The 25,486-nt window shown below is 36.9% G+C and overlaps 1 protein-coding gene across 1 annotated transcript; it reads right to left on the reverse strand.

The window, feature by feature from the left end:
* Positions 1-531: 531 nt before the first annotated feature.
* LOC124631028 (23 kDa integral membrane protein-like) lies at positions 532-22,235 on the reverse strand. Its single transcript, XM_047165126.1, has 5 exons — positions 22,017-22,235; positions 5,890-6,075; positions 4,542-4,724; positions 4,109-4,345; positions 532-2,357 (listed from the first exon to the last, which is right to left on the reverse strand). Exons 1-5 carry the CDS (start codon positions 22,077-22,079, stop codon positions 2,283-2,285), a joined length of 744 nt encoding a protein of 247 aa, XP_047021082.1. The 5' UTR covers positions 22,080-22,235; the 3' UTR covers positions 532-2,282.
* Between the last annotated feature and the right edge of the window lie 3,251 nt (positions 22,236-25,486).

Consider the following 25,486-nt stretch of genomic DNA (forward strand, 5'->3'; position numbering starts at 1 on the left):
CGACTGAAAATGTTTGGCGAATAATCCAAGTACATTACTGCAACATTGCGTAGTCTAGCTGGTATTGCCAGCTGTGTGGCAGCTACATATTGCACTAAAATGAAGCCCGTCTAGATAATCACCTACCTTACCGTACCTTTAGACAATCGGCCATATTTGTCGACATTATGACGAACATCAATAAAGTGATGTAACACCTTCTATTACCTTTTTTTATTATTATGCTTTTTTTCATTTATAAATCAATATTCATCGTAAAGTTCCATTCCACAGTTGATGGAGCGTGCTGACGTAAATCGGAACGTATTGACACTTACGCTCGTGTGACCACCAACGTCAATCGATATCATCGATCGATAAAATGATATATCTCTACAAGCTTTACTGAGGAGTTTGTTAGTCACTTCTTCTTCCTAGCCAAACACTTAGGAAGTGTGGAAACTAAGGGTAACCGTTTTTGGAGCCAGGCAAAGTTATCTCGTGAAAGCGGTTTTTTTTTCAAAGGCACAGAATTAAATAACAAACGACAAATATGGAACACAGATACTTTATTTTAAGAAAATCTATTTCAACATTCATTAAACACTAATAGACTTTATAATTATGTAATAATATTGCCATTTTATTCAATCTACGACTGAACCTGAAACTAGTGTTTTAAAAAAACTTGAGCAAGTTATACAGGGTTACAAAATTTCAATGCTTTGAAAATTACTGTTATTTTTTAACTGATTTTAAAACTACATATAAATACAATACTTTAATCGTCTAAAATTGTGTTGACTAATGTTTGAATTCCGTATCATCATCATCATCATCATCATCAGCCTATAGCAGTCCACTGCTGGACATAGGCCTCTCCAAGTGCACGCCACTGAATTCTGTATACTCAGCCTAAATAGGCTTTAAAAGCATAAAAACATTTTTTTACATTTGTCACCCTGTATAATACAAATTCTAGTGGTGTAGAGGTTGAAGCCACAAAATTATGTTTTGTTTTCACTATCAAGTTCACAAGATGACAACATTTACAAGAAAGTATAAACTTAAATTCTAATTTTTATTCAAGGAATGAATTTTCGAATGAAGTTAAACATATGGTGGGATTTATGCATACAATAGTAGCTTATGGATAATGTTAATTTAATGACTAGTAAAGCATTATCAATACTCACACGATATGTGGTTAAACTTAGTAATAAAATGCCTATTTTTATTTTATATTACTATATAAAATAAAAATAGGCATTTATATATATTATATACTAGCTGTATTCTAGTTCAAATATTTTGTTTTTTTACCAAGAACGTCACAAGTGGAACTGGCGGCAAACATTTCGAGAAATATCGCAACGACAAGAAACGATACCCACGTTTTATGTGCACGTGGTTTGTAATAAACGACATACAATAAACTGTTTTACGTTTTTCTTCAACACTTTTATAGCTAACATTCACTACGAGTGTGTTTTTACTCTTTTTGTACATGTTGTGGCTCTTTCAATCTATTTAAATATAGACGCCTTTTGCACTTAGCGTCACTGCAACGATTAAACTATTCCAACTAATATATAAATATAGTATTCTGCCAAAAAGTGAAATAAAGATAATCTCTTCTTTGGGTTCAAAAATATTTCACGAAGACATTTTTCTCTATAATATTTAATTTCTATATAGTTAAACATTTTTTTTTGTTAATTTATGGGAAAATTCTCACAAATCTTGTTTTCCCGTCATTAAAAAAATGTTATAGTGTCGGCGTTAATAAATTAAGGATATATTATTTTATTTAGGTGTGTAGAACAATTTACCTATATTGTTACGATATGTTAATTATTATTACAGCTTTGGTTTCATTGTACAACTAAATACATTATAAAATCACTACATACTGAGACTTCTGTCTACATACATTTAACAATAGACTATAGAGGGTCCTAAGAGAAATTTATAAAAGAAATGTACCTACTTATAACATTGAAATTTTTAAAATGGAACAATTTAACACATAATCTCTTTCATATTTTTATCTCAATTTTATACAATTTTAACGTCAATATCGGCTTTGAGGTCAAATTGTAGAAGAGCACGACATCCTATTGTATACTTTAACGTCATCTCAAGAATTTACTTTTTATAAAATATGACGTTTTTTTCACATTTTTTTTAATTCTAATAGATTCTATTCTTAAAATAAATAAGGTAACTTACATTTAACTTATGAACTTACGACTATTGTGCAATGCATTTGAAATATACTCTGTGGTGTCTATGGTGTAGAATTAAGCAGTTTCCCGGCTTTTCCCTTGAGTTTTTATGGAGTGTGCTAGCCATAGAGCTAAGACAATGCCTGCGACCTGAAACATACGAAAACACTCGTGTAAAAAATATAATTAATATAATATGTACCTACTGTGGCTACAAAGCACTGATCCGACCGTATGCAATTTTCCAAAAAAATCCTTTATGGACTCGATAATTACATCTTGCGGAAACCTGGACTATAAGAGTCTGAAATCACCAACCCGCATTGAGCAAGCGTGGTGATTAATGCTCTATCCTTCTCCATGTGAGAGGAGGCCTGTGCACAACAGTGGGACGACAAAAAAAAGGCAGTAACAGTTACTCGATAATTTCGAGAACATTGACTTTTATTGAGTTTTCCAATCAAAAATAAATAAAAGTCAATGTTTAGCGATGTACCTACTATCGCTATGTTCGTTCATTCATATATATTATTGTCGTCCACTGCTGGACGTAGACCTTCTATTTCAATGAGCACCAACCAACTGGGTCTTGTACAGCCCCCGTCCATTCACTGAAGCCACAAAAGTACATGACAAAAATATTATGTAGTTGCTACATACTTAGCGAACACAATAACGAAATATGACATCGTATACCTAAAACATAATTAATATTCCTTCACCTATGCATACAGCCTTGAACAATGATGACGAACTGTAAATCTAGCACACAACACTTTCGTCACCATTATTTTTGTGACCAGTTCGAAATAGCACCTTCGTACTATTTGTTGCCCTACAAATTCTGTGGCTTATCTGTAAGCCTAAATCTAAAAGGGACTGAAATATTTCTTTATGTTGCCTAGGTAAGGCATGCAAAGGGGTCATCTAGATTAGCCTCGATGTTCAATAAAGAAAAGCGGTTACAGCCCGGCCTAGGTCAGAGATTTCTGATTGTGGAGTTTTACATTCTGGTATAGCGTGACCTCTGTGACGTCAGAGGGTGTAACTATGGTGTTTCGAATTCATTTACATGTTAAATTGTTAGGAAAGTACTAGACTCTCTCGATGAAGTAATGTAGGTAATGTTTAATAGTGATGAACTTTTTAATTTATATCTCAGGAGTTTTATTACACAAAAACTAACATTTTAAGATGGGATCATATAAACTTGCATAGTTCCTTCCAATACGAACTACAAGGAATCTTTAATTGTATACACACAAGAACCATCACAGCTATAACCCTGACCCAAAAAAAGACTCAGAAGAAATTAAAAGTTTTCCATGTTTCCATTACCACGTGAAGCTTTCAGAAGTGTTAACCTAGCGAGTTAACGCGTGATAACTTAGTGAATAAGATTGGTCGTGTGATTAACAAACACTCACGCCACGTGAATGTTGTTTGAACATGCAAAGGTACATTAGGGAGCTCATTTAAATAAGTACTTAAACTCCTCTAAGTAAAAGCTTCTAACATATTTTTTCGCGTTACGCATGTTTCGTTATTTTTGGCTGAAAATTTGTGGGGGGCGTGGTGTCCTGATGGGTTAGTATAATATGTATAATAAATGTGAAATTTTGCCTTATTATTTCTGAATATCATTAAGGAACTTGACTATTTAGTTATTAATAACTATAATTGGACGCAAGCAACCTAATGTGAACCATGTCAATGGCCTATAGCTTAACGCATATGACTACCAAATTCCAGTCCTATATTGATTACCATACCATGAGCTCTTTAAGAGTCAGATTCAAAAGATTTTATTTCCGTTAGTCCTACCAGGTATAGGTTTTTAAGAAAAGCTTATGAAGAAGAATTTATAACTAACTACTACGACAATGTTTAAAGATACTGACCTCCAAAAAGCAGAACAGAATCCCGCAAACGATGACAGTCATGCCAGCACTGTGCACTGTTCCCAGGACTTTGTCTTCACATCCCTCTTTGTAATACTTCTCAGAGGAAAGGCAGTCAGAGCGCTTGATCTCGGCGGAGCGGTCGGTTCCGTCGTTGGGGCAGCAGCTGAAAGAAGGGTTAATGCGGGGCTCTGAAGCCACATAGTTGTCAGGACCGGTGATGCCGCAGCATTCCAACTGAAAACAGAGAGAGATTTTGAAAAATTAAGCACAGAAAAGACGTTGTTTTCATCTTCAAAAAACCCCTACTTTTATAATAGTGTACTAGTTTAAGTACCACAAACGATAAATTATAGTTGACTGTGGCTTTAAACGAATTTAGCTCTAAATTCCAATGGACATTGAAAATTTGTTTATATCCAGAATGACTTACGTTCATCTGAATGCGGTCCCAGAACTCCCTGTAGGTAGAATCTTCCTCCTTGGTAGACTTGTTCTTGATGAACGAGGCTCGCAGCTGGGACTTCAAGGTCCCCTCGATCTGAGGACGTAAGGCAGCTGCGGCGATGCCAACAGACAGCTCCAGGAGTATGATGATGATCAGACAGCCGACGAACTGAGAAAGCGTGAACGCAACATTGTAGAATTGATAGTAATACACCTTAAATTGATATACGAGTACGTGCTTGTATTCTTACTTTTATTGTTTGACACCCGTATTAGAATCATTATTGCATCGTTAAATGACGTTTTACTTGTTACTCGGACTTTAGAAGCCAATTTAGAAGTTTCATTTTCCGTAATAGCTCAATATCGACATACCCATTACGTAGCAGTACTACTCTTATCTTAATCAACGTCATTAAAGAAATAATATGCTGTCACATACAAAACAATGGGACATTTGCCGTCAGTACAACAGTTCATCAGGCAGCCCACATCATTACCATACCGAGACCCGTCCATGACCAATTGCGTTTTTGGGTCAATATTGAAATATAGGCGAAAGTCACGCCTTGTGTAGGTGGGTCAGAAGTATTGGCCTAGTAACTACCAGATTACAGAGAATTTAATTAGATACCAGAACGCAGTAAACTGGTTCGTGATATTAAAGTTTGGAAGCAGAAACGAAAATTTTGAGTGTTGGTTCGACGATGCCAACTAATAACATAGATGCTATTCCAAGTTTGTGTGTCACGATTCCACAGATAGACGGCAGAGCTTAGAGGACCCAGGTTAAAAAAGTCCTTAATAAACCAAGAAAGTATAGGAAACAGCTATGGCATTTGTCAAGGTCTAATTCAAGCACACTCTTTTTAATCAGAAGATAGGATACGACCTTGATTCACAAGTAGGGGTACCCATGCCACCGAATTATAAAACTTCATGGCGGTCATACAAATCAGAGAAATAAAAATTTAGTACGCAAGGCACGGCGTCCGTTCCGTCACGGTCTACTGTTCAATTAACGCTTCTATTGGTGATTCGTAGATCATATTATTTGTTTCAAGGTTACACTAAATATCGTCGCCATGGCCAACGAATTCGGACATGAGTCGCTTGAAAAATAAATTCAATCATTTTGAGCAGTTCTTTCGATACGAAAGGACTTCTTCCTTGTGTTATGGAATACAGTTTTGAACGATGAAGATGCTGTACTGATATAGTATGAAATTATGGAATACGAAGAACCTGGTATCCAGGATACGAGAGGTAGCATATTAGAAAATCTTATTCAATAACCATACCGTTACAAGGAGTTACAGATAGTGTAAACTCACAATATACAACAGCTTAGGACTCTCTTTCCACGCCCCGAAGCAGCCAAACGCAGCGATGATGATGATGAGAACTCCAATGGCGATCAGCAGTGCATCGGTCTCGTGGCCCGTCGGCTCCATGCCGGCGAAACCCTTGATCATGCCCATGTCCACGCATGCTGCAGCTATGATCACGATGCCGAAGATCTGAGAAGAAACAAAAATAATGCTTGTTAGGTCAGTCAATCTATACTAATATTATAAAGAGGTATTTGTAAATTTGTATGTAGGGAGTAATCTTTGGAACGGCTCGCTGGTCGGATTTCCAAGATTCTTTCACTGATAGATAGCTATAATGTTCCTGAGTGCCATAGGCTTTATTTATCCCGGTACGGGCTAACGGGCAGTAATTTCCAATATTTACTATTTCAAAATTCGGCTGCAATCTCACGTAGGTGTCATCAATTAGTAGCAATTTCCGATTGCTATTTGCCACGCCCACGTGTTACGTCATTTTCACACATTGATTAATAGTGTCAATGGGTTAGTGTCATTTCTTCTTATTATCGTAGTTACGTGATGTTATTTTACTCGAAAAACAATTGAATAGAAATATCAAGATTTAGAATATTTCGTCATAAATCTTACACATTGCTAGTGGCCAGTGTTTGTCTGTGTTGTAATTTATAGGCCATAAAAATGAGTCACGCTGCCCTACAGCGATGTGATGCCAAGGAAATGGGCCATAAACTGATATAGAAGTACATAGATGATCTAGAATTTTTTACACGCTGCAGGTTCGCCATAGGACAATCTTTGAGTCAATGAATTCTCTAAAATGTTTAATCCATTTCAAAGGTTCTTCCAGAATTTAGGAATTATAGTTATAAAGAAATATTTTTTGCAGGTGCTGGCTCAGTTTATATAATAAAAGGAACAGGACAACAGCTTTTAATTTCCTTCAGGCCGCAAGTGTATATTTTCTAAGTTCTATTTTAATTTTGAACTTTCAGTTATGTATAAAACACAGCGTTAGTTATTTTATCATCGCCGGGAGTCGAGTAAAGTATGATAATCAACCCAACATAATTACTAATGTCACTTTGTAAACGACCTTGTGAAGAATTCATTCGCAAATAAATTAAATCGCAGTTCCGATCACTGTGCTTCCTGTCCTGACATTAACTACGTTTGTTTATATGCATTTTATTATGGTAGGTACTAGATTTCGCCAGTGGATTCACTTTCGTCCTTCTTCGATCAATTGGCTATCTATCAATGACAGAATTATTTAAATACGACAAGTAGGTATTTCCTGAGATTAAAATTTTCAAACAAACTCCAGCTTTATGGTATTAGTATAGTCATAGTCTATGACACTACATATTTATTTCCAGGCAACAATGGATTGGACTATTTACGATACAATAATAATATATTTTTTTTAAATTTAATTTTACTGCACAATTGCATTTATAAGATGTCGGCAGTATAAAAATAATGTTATAGTAATAACATGACGTTTTTACGAGCTGTTTATTTTTAGCGTTTTTAACCGATCGCAGACCATTGGTAAACGTGCAGAACCGACTTTATGAGATGTTATTCTTTATCCGCATTACAACAGCATGTCCTAAAAGAACTCGGCTAATAAATATTCTACTTTAATAATATACATATTATAAAAAAAATGTCGGCTGTCATTGAACATTCTTGGCAGTCGTTACGGGTAGTCTGACACCAGTCTAACCAAGGGGTATTGGGTTGCCCGGGTAACTGAGTTAAGAAGATAGGGCAGTCGCTCCTTGTAAAGCACTGGTACTCAGCGACATCCGGTTAGACTGGAAGCCGACCCCAACATAGTTGGGAAAAAGGCTCGGAGGATGATGATAAGAATGATGATGTAAAGTCTTTAACACACATTTTGAAAATCCCAAATTATCATTAAACTCTTAACTAAAAATTACTTATTTTTTATGTTATACAATGTGTGAACGAATGCATAATTTCAATACAATTATGGTGCAGTTATGACGTCATGGTTTCCATGGTCCAAGGTATTGTACAGCTATGGGTATTTCGTTCAATGTCAACAGGCGCGTCCTACATAGTAATTCTATTTATATTTGCTGACTCGCTAGTTTTTATCAAAGTACCAGTATTTGAATTTAATTACAAAGCTAGGTAGGTATTGTGCGAGAAAGTGTAGAACTATTTTATTATGAATATATATTTTTTTATATTTATTTATGAGAACTATTTACAGAAACATGTACGTTCAAGAGACCCTTTATCGAGTATGCAAGTTGCACGCACTCATAATTTTATATCTACAAGTATAAGTAATAGGTATAAGAAAACGGTGAGACGGATAAGAAAGTGTCTCAATGCTTTCTATAACGAAATAACTAAGACCCAAAGTCAATATCTAGGTACTGCAAATGGCCTAACAGAACTTTGTGCGGGTATCGGGAAATATTTTACAGCAAAAGCAGTAGTAGAAACCGTCATTCAACCATCCTGTGTGAAAGATGATGTTTCAAACCGAGTGACAGATTTTTGCCGCTCGGAATTTATCACACGTAGGTACATATTATGTAGGTATACGTTCGGTTTTGCTGTGCGCGAAAAATACCGACAGTGTAATACCGCTGTTAAGTATATTTGTTTGTACAACAACAAAACCCCGTTAATAAAACAATCGATAAAGTAATTTTTACGAGAACAAGCACTTCTAATAACTGTGACAATTAAGTAGCACCATCTATTTCTACGCTAGATTTTATATATCTTTATGTCACAATGATCTTCAGGCTGTTCCGATGACGTCATGAATTCCGTAATATACACAATGTATCTATAATCCTATGTATAGCTATTACATCATTCTATCAAACGGTTATTTAAACAATAGGAATGTGCCCACGATTATTGTGTGTTTAGCTTTTGCTGTTGCTTTAAAACAACCTCTGAAGTGAGAAAGAATTTCTTGATCTAGACACACGGCAGTGTGTCCGCCAAGTTCGAGCAAAAAAAGCGACACACCGGCCGTGGGTTATATTACACGAACCATTTCGGGCCAAATTCGACCCCCCTGTATCTCAAAATCTATTTTATTTACGCATATCAAATTTCTAGTATTTGTTGAGACCCCCTCACTTATCTAAAATACAAAATTTCATTAATATACCTATTGTAGGTCTTGAGATATTGACGTCAGAAAATCGCTATTTTTACTATACAGTCACTGACTCAGTGACTGACTCACTCATCAAAAACCTAGACCACTTCCAATGGTCGTATTGACTTGTTTGGCATGGAGGTAGGTCTTTATGGCAAGGTAAAGGGAAAAATCTGAAAATGGCCAAGTGTGAGTCGGTTTCAAAATAATGAAGGTGTTTTATACCCGGTGTAAATGTATACCCCTAAGGAACTAAAACGAACTAAATTTATCTATATTTATATAATATATCTTCGAATGATCGTACCGATCTGAAATTCGTTACAAAGGTTTGTATTTAGTCAAAGTAAAGTAAAAATCTGAAAACGGCCAAGTGTGAATCACTTTCGAAAATAACGAATGTGTAACTTTGATCCACGAACATAATATATGATAACATGTCATGTCAGTCAGTTGGTAGATCTAGTCCATTTAGTTAATCTAGTTCATTTCTTTGTAAGAAACATAGTGCATATTAAAAAATCTGAAAGATAGCATAAAAATGAGACATTTCTTTAACTAACTTCATCATAAGAAAAAAATCAAAATAAACAACCTTACAAAAATAAATGAAATCCCACCCAAAACAAAAATGTGAAAGACTGCCAAGTTCGATAATATGGGAATGCTTCGCCTATAAAAGAAGTGAGATCTGAATAAGTACCAAGTTCCATACACATACCTCAGTTAAAAATAGTTACTTTTTAATGATGTTACTTGGCAAGTTTTAATAGAAAATTAAATACTTGATTCATGCGTTTAGTAGGTTTATAACAAGGTGTGTGAAAACTTGCCAAGTAACATCATTAAAAAGTAACTATTTTTAACTGAGGTATGTGTATGGAACTTGGTACTTATTCAGATCTCACTTCTTTTATAGGCGAAGCATTCCCATATTATCGAACTTGGCAGTCTTTCACATTTTTGTTTTGGGTGGTTTAATTTACATAAACAGCAGGTTAAACTTGGTCACTATGGTAGAACTCAGTCTCTGCTGACGTCGCTGTTAGATTCATCTGATGCACTATTCACGTGTTGAAATGATTTCATCGCCATAACCACCGGCTACTTTAATAACCATGGTAGATATATAGTCGTAAAAACGTCATCCGTAAAAATAATTTTAAATGACTCATCATCCTCTATTTCATTCGTTTTACTTGACTAAGTCGAAGACAGATTGTCTCGTCAATCCCACATATTAAATTTCCTCAGTCTGTGTCAATAGTCAAAATGAGTGTATCTCTGATTTCACACACGCTTGTTTTCGTTCTCACCAAACTTAATGGCGGCTTACAATTAAATTCAACGCGCAGGTTCACATACCTATGTGTCCCATACCCCTCGAGCCCCTGCTGTTACCTAAAAATAGTTTCTGCATAGAGAGACTCAAAATTCGAACTCAATGTTCGAGGCCGCCATAAAATTTGGCGAAACTAAAGAGTAAGAGTTATATTAGTGTCCCTTAACTTCGTAAATAAGGAGCATGAAGATTTTATAGCAAACTAGCTGGTGCCCGCGACTTCGTCTGCGCAGGTTTAGTATTTCGAACAATATGTTTACAAATTGTAGCCTATGTGTTATTCTGATGTATAAGCTATATTATTGTAAAGTTTCATTAAAATCCATTCAGTAGTTTTTGCGTGAAAGAGTAACAAACATCCATACATCCATACATACAAACTTTCGCGTTTATAATATTAGTAGGATTGAAAGCAGTATTACAAGTAGCGGTGAAATCAATACAAAAACGGACATATTGTCAATCAAAGATGGGCGGGGCAAGATGCTTTTCGTCCATAAACACAATGGTAATGAGGACGAAACAAAAACACGACTCTTGATTGACAATGTAGTCATAAATAAAGAGGGAAAGTTAATAAATATTAATTAGTCAGCGCAAAAAGTATTGGAAATAATAATTGCTGCTGTACGGACAGAATGATATCGATTCGTATGTTAGTAAGATTAAGAAATGATCATGAATAGGGCTTCCAAAATTACGAAAATATCAATTACGTAACTAATTACGCAACTTTTTTCTCTAATTCCGTAATTACATAATTTTTCATTTTTAATTTTTGTAAATATTGTGAGTTACATTTTTAAATTTTTGCAATTATCTTTTAATATCTCAAATTCAAGGAACTATCAACAGGGCCGTCTCTACCTCATGTAGCGCCCGGGTGCGATCATCACCCAAGCGCCGTAGTACATGTTGAAGTACTTAAAGTAGTTACAAGGAATATAAATAAGAACGTTCGAACGAAAGTCACTTTTTTGGTAGGTAAAGGACTTAAAAAAATGTGTCGAAATCATCATAGGCTCAAATTTTTGGCCAGGTTTACTTATGAAAGTCGAGGCAAACTAATGTAATTGTAAAAATATGCGCGAGCGAAGCGAGCGCGCAAATTTTATAATTTTGGGACACAAAAAGTTAATAAGTTTTAAAAAGCGCTGTAAAGTAACAAGCAGTCGGAAGAGCAAACTTTTTTGTTGTTGAGGACTCCATAAATTATTTCTTTGCTACGTTTAACTTATCGAAGGTAAGACAGCGTGGATTTGACCTATGAAGTTATTAAGGATAATGTACGTATAACGACACAAAATTCTCTGATTTAGTACATTGCAAAGCAACAAGTAGCCGCGAGCGTAGCGAGCGCGAACTTTTTAAAATTATTTGTTTGAAGACTCACAAATTAAACTGGGAATTATGTACAAATAAAAAGAAACCGTAATTAGAGCGAGTGCCATTTGTGTTCGTTGATTCGGTGCGTCAATAAAAATAATAAACAATCAGAAAAACAGTACATACATTGTCATTTAGCCGCGAGCGTAGCGAGCGAGAATTTTTTGTCTTGGAGGATATTAAAGTGAAAAATAGTCAAAATGATCAATCAAACAAAGCCAAGGCGACCTTTTTAGAAATTTTGCTTGTCAGTATCATGATACAATGTGGAACTTCCTTATCAAACGGGTGTAATTTCATCGAAATTTCCTGGTGGTGGGGCGTTCCGCGGCGCCCCTGAGACCGAGGCGCCCGGGTTATTCGCACACCCTGCACCATAGGTTAAGGCGGCCCTGCTTATCAAAATGAACACAATATTCAATCAAAAAATATTTATTTAAGAACTTAGCATCGTAGCTTTAAGCCTGTTGTAACTATCTTACGAACATTGTGGAAGCAAATAACACATTATAAATATTGTACGTAGATTCCTTTTTTTGGTTGACTATTTTGATTGATTTATGATACCAATAATTACGTAAGTACGGAATTGATATCTTCAGTTACGGAATTGAAAATATCTATAATATGAGTCTAAATTAATCTATAATATGATAATTAAAATTGTACCTACATTGTTACTACATACAAAATACACTATGCCTAAATAGATAATACAGAGTAGAACCCAACAAGGACGACCACATAAAATCTTTTGACATTGACCATCACGTCAACAGATGATCTTAAAAGCAATGAAGACGTAATGCAATAAGTGTCCCACACTATTGTACTCAAGGAACCTTGAAATTAGTTGTTCCTATATAAATCTGTTAAACATCTGTTGTTTCAGTAAATTGGCCTAATTGCTGCAGGAACGCGATAGCATCTCATGACATCAGTATTCTATTTTGTCACTCAGTAGTAAAATAAAGTTGAACAGGACTTGGCTTCTATGCGATCTCAAAACTTTTTACGGTGGAAGAATTGCGTAGAGGCTTGGCTTTTTTTTTAAATTTAATGTTTTTGGTGGGATAGTACTTTTGATATAGCTGGTGCTCGTTTTGTTCAGCTTCCTTAGGCAACATCGTAATGTTTGAATAGGCACAATATATGAAGACGAAAGGACGACGAATCGACTTTAAAGTTGGACAATGAATCGTGTTTCAGCACTTTTGTGGAGATAAAAGCAGCTACACTAGTGTTAACGGTTTGTTATAGAAATCACCAAATAGATAAAAATACTTATATTTACTTAATTATATATACTGAATACATATGCCTATAGATTCTATATACATACTAATAATATAATGGGTCTATATTTAAAGGCTTTATGGCGCAGAGATTCTCTGACTCATCTACGACTCCTACCTGTGTGTAATAAACAGAGTTGTCTATTGTTACCCATGGTCACTAGACTTGTCATAGTTCACAATAGTCCTCGCCGTCAACTGTACTCATACAGGGACACCATCAGCTGTACTCGAATAGGTCCACCACGAAATAGTGTGATATCGAACGCTGTCATATTTCTCGGGCATGACCCAATTCCACGACCCGGTTATAGTGCTGTTTCAAAAATATACCGTCTAGCTTTTAATGTGAATCATTAATGTTTGTGTTATATTGTTCTACATAATCAGTTGCAAATATGCTTTAATTATTAGGTCACTTATTTAATTACTGAAAGTTCAGTCTACAATTAAGATGTTGTTTTCATTTCTTACAGTTTTTTATTCAGTCAACTTTTTTACTTTCTATTAGTTCTAGAAAGGGGGAGATATGCATATGTCTACCCAAATACATTATTTTTGTATTACATAGGTAGTTCTACTTCGAATAGAATTCCAAGTATTTTTCATTATATTGCTTTTTAGCGTTAACAAAGTGATCGGTAAACAAAATATCGTCCAATTTACCTAGAAATGCATTAACGAGTATCGATTGGTTCAGACCAATGATTGATGGACAGGCTACAGGTCAAACCACCCCAAGTTGGTCAGAATATAAATCTTCATACAACATTAAAGGTGAGAATCCATTAACTATTTCATGGAACTGATCATTATAATGACATTTGGACATTTTGGAGCATTAGAAATATTCCATGGCGATCGAATCGATACCTAGAATAATTTTTGTGTCAAATTAACGTCTGTAGGAAGTGGTGAACTTTCAGGTTTTGATAACTTATGAAATCATTGTTATGTTGGTAGCGCCTCTATATTACAGCTTGACACGCGAGTTTCAGTGGGAGTGTATGTTGAACTGAACATAGCTTTTGCTACATACCGTAACTTCAAACAAAGTGGTGATTATATAGGTGACATAGGTAGAAATGCGATGATAAATGAGAACATATCTGAAGTCTATGTTTTGATACTGGGAACATCGTGATATTAATGGCAATTTATTAAGATTAGATGGATAAGTAAGATAGGTTAATTAAGTATTAAGCATCTAATTAAGAGGGCAGCCCGAGACCGTTCGTTGAGGCAGCCTTTCGATCAGCAGGAGACTTAAATTGGCTGATAAAAATGAATGAACCAGATCAGATAAAGAATTCAAACGGGAAAAAGCTGTGCATTCGATAACTTTAGTCGACTTCGGGTCCTACTAAATAACTGTCTGTTTATTTTAATCGCGTTCTAACCTACAGCGCTTACCCACGTGTAACATTAACAGTCTAAACAATGCCCCCCATGAGTACACATGACCAAAATCCCAAATGTGTGGTTGACGACTCAAGCGTAAACATTTACAAATCACGTCCGTAGTTTCGTTTTGATTTGACTAATTGTTCGCGTTGGTCGTTTCTGAGTTTGGAAATAAGTTTTTAGTATTCTTAACCGACTTTCCAAAAAGGAGGTTCTCCATTCGTATGTTTGTATTTTACTAAAGTACCTACCTATGACAAAAACAGTTTTCTCATTTCAAAATTACTGCTAAGATTATTTAAAAGAAAACAAAGACTGAATTTGAAATAAATCTTGAATTTTTCGTTTCTTTCGATTAAGCAGTATTTCTAATTTGGTTTCTCCATTTTATTATTTCTTTGTAATAAAACAGAGGTGTGTTCATCCATTTTACTTTATAGTACTATAATGAATGACATAGATGCGTGGAGGCGCTTCGACTAAGCCGATGAATAAATAAGCCATTATGACATTAGTCTCGTGCACTACGCAATGTGATCCAACGGGTCAGGGTTGTCAAAATATTTTATAATCATCTTAATATTTTGACTAGTGTTTTGATTTCGTTTCAAGGATGATTTGATTATCTGTTTGTTATTGAAATGGTGACTTTTGCCATTTAGCGAAAAAGACCGCTCGCGTTAGCCATAATTTTAGACAAAATATATAAGCTTACGGTCACATATAATTAATGTCTAAAATACTTATAGTACGACGATATGTATCTGTCGATTATCCTACCCATATTGCCAGGGCTGTGCGATTGTTCGAAAGAGTTGCTGCCGCTCTGATATTGTGGTTTTTCGGTCAGTAAGAGTCCGATACTCTGGTCGCTGAATATTTGCTGATTTTCATTATAAAACTAGGTATATGTGTGTCACAGTCAAGGGCAAAAAAAGAGGATTCTTTCTGACATAACCATTTTTCTAATATATTATGTGACGTACATAAGTATATCCTCATCGAATGATTCACTAAATAATATTATTTCATCCTGCTCAGCAGAGAAGTAATGATTTTATTATTTATTACACTTAATTAATAAGAGATATAATAGATGTTTCCTTGTATCTTAGACGGCAACAATAATATAAGAATTCATACCTGTCACGTTTTCTTCTTGTAATGTAATTGCAGTATTTATTTCTTGTCAGACGTATCTTTGTACCTAGGTCACGGGGAGATGATTTCCATGGTGTTTACGTAATAGGCTGGCTTAGAACAAGATAAATAATAGGTACCATGTTTAAGTAACCGAAGCTGTTATTAAAGATATGATTCATAAAATTGATTGTGATGTTTAAATCCTTACTTAATATTATAGATCCGAAAGAACCCCTGTTTGTCTGTTGCGTGTTTACACTAACAACCGCACTCCGAGACATTAATGGCCCTACTACAAAAACTTTAACCACTGTTTTACACTTGTCTAAAAAAAATGTGGCTCCAAAATGAACCATAATTCAACGTCATAATTTGACATTTTTTTAGACAAGTCTTAAACTGACGTTAAAAAGTTTTTGTGGTAAGACGGTTAATGGTTACTCAAGCCATTCCTTAGTGAAGGATTTCTTTGACAACCCGTCACTGAGGAGTGACTTAAGTAATCATTAAATGTCTCAGAGAGCGGGGGTAAAACTTCTGGTTTAATTGAAATTTGCTACTCCTATACCGGCCTGAGTAAGGACGTAGGGTACTTTTATACAAGTGCGATAAATAGTTCACGCGAGAAATTGTATGAAATACAAATTAAGAAAAATGGCAATCAATAAGTTTAAGGGAATATCCAACAATGGAAAATTCTACTTGTAAGTAAATCAATTTTAATTACTTTATAACAATGACATGTCAGCCTTAATGTCATTAGCTTTTAGGTAGATTAGCGTTTGTTCATTAAGTGTTAATATTTCGATATTAAATAGGCTAGAATATCCCTTATAGTATTCGTAAGTCTATACTTACCAAATAGTTATTATAAAGTGGAAAATTTTGTGATGTTGTAGTAGGGGATAACCTCTTTGGATCCACCGAACCGATTATAAATTTTACTAGCTTTCCGCCCGCGGCTTCGCCCGCGTGGAATAAAACAAATTGTACGTCATCCCTCGGGAATTCCTCATTTTCGAGGATCCATTATCGTATCATTTAGCTTCTAAATTTATATGTTCATATTCGTTTGCAATATATAAGTAGATGTAAAAAAAAAACAGTTTAGACGATTAAACAAATTGTACATCATCCCTCGGGAATTCCTCATTTTCGGGGATTCATTATCGTATCATTTAGCTTCTAAATTTACATGTTTATATTCGTTTGCAATATATTACCTTGTTTTAAACGACACACAGCGCCATCTACAATCCATCCATCAAGCAAACAATATTTTTGTTTTCCCTCGGGAATATCTATTTTTTCGGGATAAAAAGTACCCTATTATTTAATCCGGACCTCTAACTTTACGTCTGCAAAATTTCAAAGCAATCGGTTCAGTAGTTACGGCGTGAAAGCGGAACAAACAAACAAACAAACAAACTCACTTTCCGATTTATAATATTAGTAAGGATTTTACAAATAAAAAGACACGTTATTTGTGAATTTCAAATAAATAGTCTATTTTTTTAAGAAAAGGGCGGGCAGCTACAACAGTAGCATACAATGTAGTGAAATTTTGCTTTGAAAACCCTGCTCGCGGCTTTTGTCAGTCAATTCAATAAAAGCGAGATCGTCCTTCACGGGATGGTTTTAAACAGGAATCGGATTGCACACACTCAACTGAATCAACTTGAAGTACTATGCGATTGACTTTCTCGCCATCGACAGCTGTTTCTTGTAAAACCCTGATACTCAGCTGCACCCCATGGTTAGACTAGAAGCTGACCCCAAGATACTTAGTTGGAAAAAGGCTACGCAGATATTGATTTCATTTCATTTTTTCAATATTATTAATAGCCTAATTAAAGCTGAAATTGTCTGCTTGTCTATTAAAGCGACCAATATCTAAATGAATTTTATGTTGTCAGAAAGCGTAACTATCTACTTCCAGATTCTCCCATTACTACTGACTGCACTGACCTGACCTGCCTCAATGCTTAAAGAGTGTATGCAAGATAATGATGTCCTCCTAGCCGATTATCGGCTACGGCGGCTGTTCTCATGTAAGGAGATTAGCCAACTACGCAGGACATATTATAGTGCACGAGCATTTGCGCAGACACAGGTGCACTCAATATTCCTTCACTCTCATAACCCGATGGGACGGCAATCCGACACGACCGGTAAGAGATCAGGCGCAGGACCGACATTTACGTGCTCTCCGATGCACGGGTGTATCAATCACCAGCTTCCAGGCTCCGGGCTGCTTTGTGAAAGTCTTCTAAAACCCACAAAGCGATTTCGGCCCGACTCGGGAATCGAACCCGAGACCTCGTGCTCAGCAGCCGCACTTGCGACAGCTAGACCAACGAGGCAGTTAGTATGGCAAATGCAACAGAATAGATAAAATACATACCTGGTCAGTAAGTTGTTCATAACAGTCATCGGTAAATGAAGCTTTCGCGTGACTAAACTGCTGCACTTACATCATCGATTTGTTTATTAAAACAAGTTTTAAATGCTTTATTACTACTCCATTTGTAACTGCAACTATGGTTTGTAAAACGGGAGATATTCTACAAAGGGGGTTTTAGGAATTGGTTTAGAAATCTTGGAGCTTATACCTTGCCAAAAGGACAAGGGGTTCTTTTTATTCCCAGTTTTAGCGCAGTAGTTTCCATGTGACGCTAGTGAAACCACAGGAATCTGGCTGCAAGGAAATAATTAGGTATGATGCAGAAGAATTCATCACATTTAATAACGAGAAAAATACATAGAACAAGTACTGTAGGTGCATGTGGTCATCATCAGTGACGAATATATGAGTCAGAATGACCATCACCTTCAACTTCCTGTCTAATAATTTACCTACAATTGTTAGCTTTATATTCCTACTAGCTTTCCGCCCGCGGCTTCGCCCGCGTGGAATTCGGTTCACCCCTCCCGCTGTGGGTTAGCAGCGGTGAGGGAGTGTCAGACTCTTACTGACTAAAATCGTCGTGTTCCGTCCTAGGCCTTTTATATACCAGGGCCGCGGTACCTCTTTCGAACAACCCGCAGCCGCGGCTGGCCCTGGCGCTACTGGGCCCCACTGATTTCAAAACAGACTAATTCGCGGCGAACCTTAACACCACGATACAGAAAAGCACAACGCCATCTATCGAGCTATCGGGAAGCTCGCGATTGAACAATGAGCTACAGGTTAAAGCGCGAGATATCATTGCACTTCTTACGTATCTTAAAAAAAAACAACGTCACCACGTTTTAAAAAGCTATCATTCCACTTCTTATGTATTTTAAAAACACATCGTTACCACGTTTTAAAAACACCCAGCGCCATCTATCGCATACCTCAAGAACGAAATAACTTAACTAATACTTATACCAATTAGTAATTCGTTGAATTATAGTTAATTCAGGATAAGTAGATGTAAAAAAAACAGTTAAGACGATAAAACAAATCGTACGTCATCCCTCGGGAATTCCTCATTTTCGAGGATTCATTATCGTATCATTTAGCTTCTAAATTTATATGTTCATATTCGTTTGCAATATATAAGTAGATGTAAAAAAAAACAGTTTAGACGATTAAACAAATTGTACATCATCCCTCGGGAATTCCTCATTTTCGGGGATTCATTATCGTATCATTTAGCTTCTAAATTTACATGTTTATATTCGTTTGCAATATATTACCTTGTTTTAAACGACACACAGCGCCATCTACAATCCATCCATCAAGCAAACAATATTTTTGTTTTCCCTCGGGAATATCTATTTTTTTCGGGATAAAAAGTACCCTATTATTTAATCCGGACTTCTAACTTTACGTCTGCAAAATTTCAAAGCAATCGGTTCAGTAGTTACGGCGTGAAAGCGGAACAAACAAACAAACAAACAAACAAACTCACTTTCCGATTTATAATATTAGTAAGGATATTGCTTATTGTATGGTTGTTCTCGTATGAAAACCTCAGGTATAATTTACTTAGCTACAATATTTCAGGCGGTCTAGGCGCTTAGTTAAAGTTATGGCTTCTCCAAGATTTTCTTCCTGCGAGGGAAAAATATGAGTGCTAAGCCAAGGAAGCTCAAATTGTCCTCTGGAAAGATTTTTGCTAAAAGCAAGACAAAGAGAGATTGTAGCTATGATAATGATTGTATCCTGGTAAAACTCTACGGAGTCACCAGCGCACCAGGAGAAGAGAACACTTGAGCATTAAAGGCGATGGTGCACAAAATCTTATAATAAATCGTTTTATGGTTATTTGAGACTTAGGTATATAATCAAATATTGCACACAAAACATAAGCAAATACGTAACGATGCTAGTTAACAAATAACCGCATTGAATGACCGCATGAGGAAAAAAGGTTACTGATAAAAAAAATACATAATCTTGCACCAGGATACGAACTGATTACCACCATTTAGAAGCCGGAAAGCAGTGATTACAAAATAATAAGTCTACTCTACAGATTACTAAATAATGTAGTCGCTTCTCTAGTTTATTTGTAGGTACGTACAGTGCTATAGATATCTAAGCAATTGTGCCAGTGGATCTTCGGTCTTAATTTTAAGGGTTCTAAAATACTCTTCGTTTTAGAACACTACGCAAAAACGCTGGTCCTGGCTAAAAATACATCGAAGTTGCTGCTTAAGATTTAAAGGACTGGAAGTTCTGAGAGCTGATCTCTAAAGAGGTTCACCAGGATATCATCACTATCATAGATACAAAACCCCGAAAAGCGACTCTTTTGAGGTAATGATAAAGGCATTTGAAGCATGATCAGTCAGGAAGAAATTAACATAACTTTGTCAAACGATCATGTACGTATTATAATTACGTATTCCTAAAAGTTTGGTTAGTTCTGGTTAACCCGAAACAGTAGACGTAATTTAATAACCAATAGTCTTGGAAAATCCTTAATTGGAAATCATTTCCCGTTACCAAAACGGAAATATAGTGTTGACTCTTAAAGGTAAATCGATTTAAACTTTATGATCAGTTTGTAGTCAGCAATTCTTAAGATATATAGTGTAACAAAGGAGTTCATTAAATGAACATATATTTTTTTTAGTTGGTAAAAACATTATTAATTAGGAAACCGAAGTTAACATTATTTTAACTAATGGGTAAGTGAATAAATCTTCTTACATAGAGGTAGTAATATGTGGTAATACTGTAAACAAGATTGAAACTGATAAAGGTTGAATCTTAAAAAGTGCAATTTTTGGGATTAGAGGACATTGTAATTATTTTAAGTAACGTTCTTCCAAGTAATAGTGTTCCAAGTAATGTTGTTCCAAGTGCAATGTTCTATGTCGCAAAGAACCTCCTGTTTTTGAAGTCGGTCAGTTAATTAATATTTTGAACGAACAGACAAGCTACACTTGAATGACTAGAAAAGGGTTTTCGCCAGTTTAAAACTGCTCACCTTTTTTAAAATAAACAAATGAAAAGTTATTTTTTCAAAAACTAGATCATGTCCTTATATAAAACTGCCCATTATTTATTTATAAAAAAAACGTTATACAACACTGGAGCCCGCTTATTGCCCGTTTGGCAATGTCTAACCATTTAAGTTGATATGTAGGCCTTGGGTTGCCTTAAATGATCCGATCAGTGTTGTCTCTTTATGTAAGACTGGCTAAACTAGAAAAATGGTAATGAAGCAATAATTTATAGAATTTTAGTAAACATGTAACACCTCAAGTTTAGTATTTAATTACAAAACTAACTTTTGTAAAGCGTTAGGACATAAGGTCCTATGTCATATTGACTGCTATTCATAAAATAAATTACTTATTACCACCGGATAATCATAAGCCTTCACAAGTAGAAGAGCCTTTTTTATTTGACTTTAAAATATTTCTACGTAATAGCTTTTCCATGAAATGACGGCCAATTTCACAAAACTAATGTTATAGGCGTACATGGTACCTAAAAATGTTAATTAGTACCTAATTGCAAATTGCCAGCGTCAATAAATAAATAACAAATGAAATCAAAACCTCTGATTCACATAGCTGACATTTTCAGCGATGCGTACATAAACGCCAGAAACTCGCGATATGAAGTACTTTTCATTTCACAGACGAAAATACAGATTGTTTATGTTTATAAATATCGTGACCGACTTTCAGATCTCAGGCGACTATCTATTTTACAATCTTTGTCAACTTATAACTGAAATCTTTATAGAAGACATCCTAAAAGTTTTTCGCGGTAATTAAGTTGTTGATAGCTGCAACGGAGCGAAAACACGCGACCGGTGACAAAAATAACCATTCATTAAAATAGAAGTGTGAAACATCTGTTTGTGTTCGCAAACAGTCGCTTTTCCGTTCACAAAACTTTTAAACCGCGTCCTTGATTACGAAAGTTTATAGAAGAATTGAAACTCACCAGAAATATTCCATTGAAGACAACCAGAAGATATTTTATGCAGTTCATCCCGCAACCCTCCATCTTTAATGTATTTTAAAACACAGAAAAATCACAAATTCTGATTAAAAATTCGAATCCAAGTTCAATTGACAAACAAAGAGCGGGAGTTCCGAATTTGAAATTCAACTTTTTTTAAATAGCGACACAGTCGTTCGCTCGCGTCCGTTCTCTCTGGCTGAATGCGGCGAGGTTTGACCCGTTTTGTATTTTAGTAGCCCCAAGAGTTTGGTGGTGTGAAGTCGCGTGAGGGATGTAGGCACGCACCAACACCACCCCCCAAATTACTTCGACCCTCAAATTTGACGTCGTAAACTACTGATAGAGATCATTCTTAATCGGTTGTTACCGGCGATCGGTTATTGGTCCCAAGTCTAAGATTGTTAAGCGGTTAGTTACCTAAGAACCTTCGTTTTATTTCATGGCTGACTGACTTTTATTGTTTTTGGTGTAGAAATACATGTATTCGCATTAGAGGTTTTGGGTGTGCCATCTTTATATTTAGTTAGTAATTACAAATTACAGAAAATAATAACTAGCTGCCAACTTTATGTTGAAGTAGTTCTTACTGTTATATCAAAATTAAAATTAAATGACAAAAATACTTTGATAAAACCGACTATCGTAAAAGTATTGATACATAAGGCTTCCACAAAAACTCGATTAAATCACACGGACACGAGCACTGACATTTTTTATTGTAAAATAAGGTTTTTACTGAACTACGCCAATGTGTTAAATGTTTTTCTACTATCTCTACCGTAATGGTTGAATCGATTTGGAGAAATGTATTGGATTCCAATGAGTTCAACTCACGAATCGATTAAAACCATGTGACCAAACTATGGTTTGAAAACATGTTTTTATTTGTAGCAGTACTAGCCCTATTTACTTACTTTCCTGTACGACTAGCGCTATACATAATCCGCGTATTTTCTTATATTATATTTAGTAAAAATGATCTCTTTAATCTGTGGTCATAGGTTGTTGAAAAGTTGTAGTTTTATAAAAACTTGTCACCCTTTTTTCTTCCCCTCAGGATGATGTTTTTGATACGTAACATCTAAAATTGGTCTCGCAGACTATCAAAACTAATTTTAATATTTCAGAATTATTTTATTAATAAATTGTTCTAAGAAGCTTTTTCTTTAAGCTTCCAAATTATTTTCATAAGAAATTATGAAATTTTTTGTCCGTATGGATACGACAAATTACCATGGAGACCAATGTTGAACCACATCGGACTTTCACCTCTGGGGTTAAAATCTATGGCGCTGGTTAACACTTTGCCGCGGTAGGGTCAACGTTTGCGTAACTACCTCAAGATTGGAGTTCAGTTTTAGTTGATTAAAAACTTTTTTGTAAAGATTTTTCCATTTTAATTCAGAGAATTAGATATTCAGAAAATTAAGACCACTATTAAAATTTATTTTAATTACAATCTACATTAATTTACAAATCAAAAGATGAAAACTTTAACATGTGTCAAACACCTGTCTAAAAAAGTGTGGCTGCAAAATGGACCATATGTCAACGTCATAATCTGTCATTTTTTTAGACAAGTGTTAAACTGACGTTTAAAAGTTTTTGTGGTAAGACGGTTAATGTTTGAGACAGTACAAAAATATAAGTCGTGGTGGCCTAGTGGGTAAAGAACCAACCTCTCGAGTATGAGGGTGTGGCAGTTCAGGCAAGTACCAATGCAACTTTTCTAAGTTTGTATGTACTTTCTAAGTATATCTTGGACACCAATGGCTGATAAAAAGGTAAAGGAAAACATCTTGAGGAAACCTGGACTATAGTCTGAAATCACCAACCCGCATCGAGCAAGCGTGGTGATTAATGCTCAATCCTTCTCCGTGTGAGAGGAGGCCTGTGCCCAGCAGTGGGACGATAAAAAGGCTGTAACAGTAACAAAAATACATACAGAACCGTGAACACACGTCTGAATGTTTTTTTTTCAAACTAATAATAAAACTCTTTTACTTCAGTAGTTAGGTATCCGGTGATCGGAAGGGTAAGCAGTTAGCTCCCGAGCCCCCTGCAGCCAAGCCTGCCGCTTTAGGGGACAGGAGGAGGAAGCTCGCTCCTCCTCCAAGAACCGAAGCCGTGGTGGTCACGTTGACCCCAGAGGCAGCGGAACGCGGGGAGACATACGAGTCCGTGCTGCGGCGGGCTCGTACAAACGTCGACCCTGCAGAACTTGGGGCTGGCAGAATTACGTGCCGGAAGACCCAAACGGGGGCTCGTATCTTCGAGTTCTCGGGGGCTCAACGCGGCACCAAGGCGGACCTCTTTGCGACGAAGCTCAGAGAGGCTGTCGCGGACACGGCCAAGGTGGTGAGGGCCGTTAAGTGTGTAGCTCTAGAAGTGACCGACCTCGACGACTCGGTCACGCAAGAGGAGGTGGTGGCAGCGGTTGCGGCGGCGGGGGGCTGCGCCGTCGCATCTGTCAAGGGCCGAGCCATTAGACCTGGCCGCAGGGGTATGGGCACTATGAGGTTAGAGTGCCCGGTCGTAGCTGCCAAGGCGGTTCTGGCTAAGGGCCGCCTCCCGGTCGGGTTTAGCTCGGGTGGGGTCCGAGTGCTTGAGGATGCGCCGATGCGCTGTTTCAAGTGCCTCGGCATCGGACACACCCGGCCTCTCTGCCCGTCCACTGCCGAGCGTGGGGAACTATGCTTCCGCTGCGGAAAAGAGGGACATAGGTTGGCCAGCTGCGAGGCTGCCACCATGCATTGCGCAGTATGCGCTGCCAATGGTCGTCCATCCGACCACGTAATGGCGGGCAAGGAATGCCGACCGCCACCGAAGAAGGGCAAACTGCAGGCGCCGGTGCGGCCTGCTGCTGCCGCCACCTCTGAAACTCCAGTTCCAGTGCCGGCAACCGAGGGAAGCGCGATGAACACCGACTGATGGCTGGGCATCGACGACGTGTTCTTCAAGCGAACATCAACCACTGCAGAGCAGCCCAGAGCCTGCTGGTTCAAACCTTTGCGGAGTGGTTGGTGGACGTGGCGGTTGTTGCCGAGCCGTACTCTGTCCCTCGCAGCTGGCTGGGAGACGACAACGGCTTAGTTGCTTTGGTAGCACGGTCTTCCACGGATTCCCCCTCCCTCTCACTCTTAGAGAGGGGACCGGGATACGTGGCTGCCGCGTGGGGTGACATAGCCCTAATAGGGGTGTATTTCTCCCCAAACCGCCCTCTCACGGACTTCGAGAACTTTCTCGAAGTGCTCGCCAGGGTGGCAAGCGGAGTGGTGCAGCAACGGGTGTTGGTCTTAGGCGACTTTAACGCCAAGTCGGCAATATGGGGTAACCCAACCACCAATGCCCGAGGACGAGAGGTGGAAACCTGGTCCGTGTCATCCGGTCTGTCCCTCCTGAATAGGGGAACAGTTCACACCTGCGTGCGGCGGCAGGGGGGCTCCATC

Source organism: Helicoverpa zea, chromosome 6 (genome assembly GCF_022581195.2).
Source record: "Helicoverpa zea isolate HzStark_Cry1AcR chromosome 6, ilHelZeax1.1, whole genome shotgun sequence".
NCBI classification, from domain to species: Eukaryota; Metazoa; Arthropoda; class Insecta; order Lepidoptera; family Noctuidae; genus Helicoverpa; species Helicoverpa zea.

What these genes read in the sequence shown, in the direction of transcription:
- LOC124631028 (XM_047165126.1), bottom strand. Translation starts at nt 22,079, where the DNA reads ATGGAGGGTTGCGGGATGAACTGCATAAAATATCTTCTGGTTGTCTTC. An exon ending in TCTTCAATGGAATATTTCTG is followed by an intron (nt 6,076 to 22,016) that starts GTGAGTTTCAAT and finishes GTTTCTTCTCAG; the next exon opens with ATCTTCGGCATCGTGATCAT. An exon ending in GGGACCGCATTCAGATGAAC is followed by an intron (nt 4,346 to 4,541) that starts GTAAGTCATTCT and finishes CTCTGTTTTCAG; the next exon opens with TTGGAATGCTGCGGCATCAC.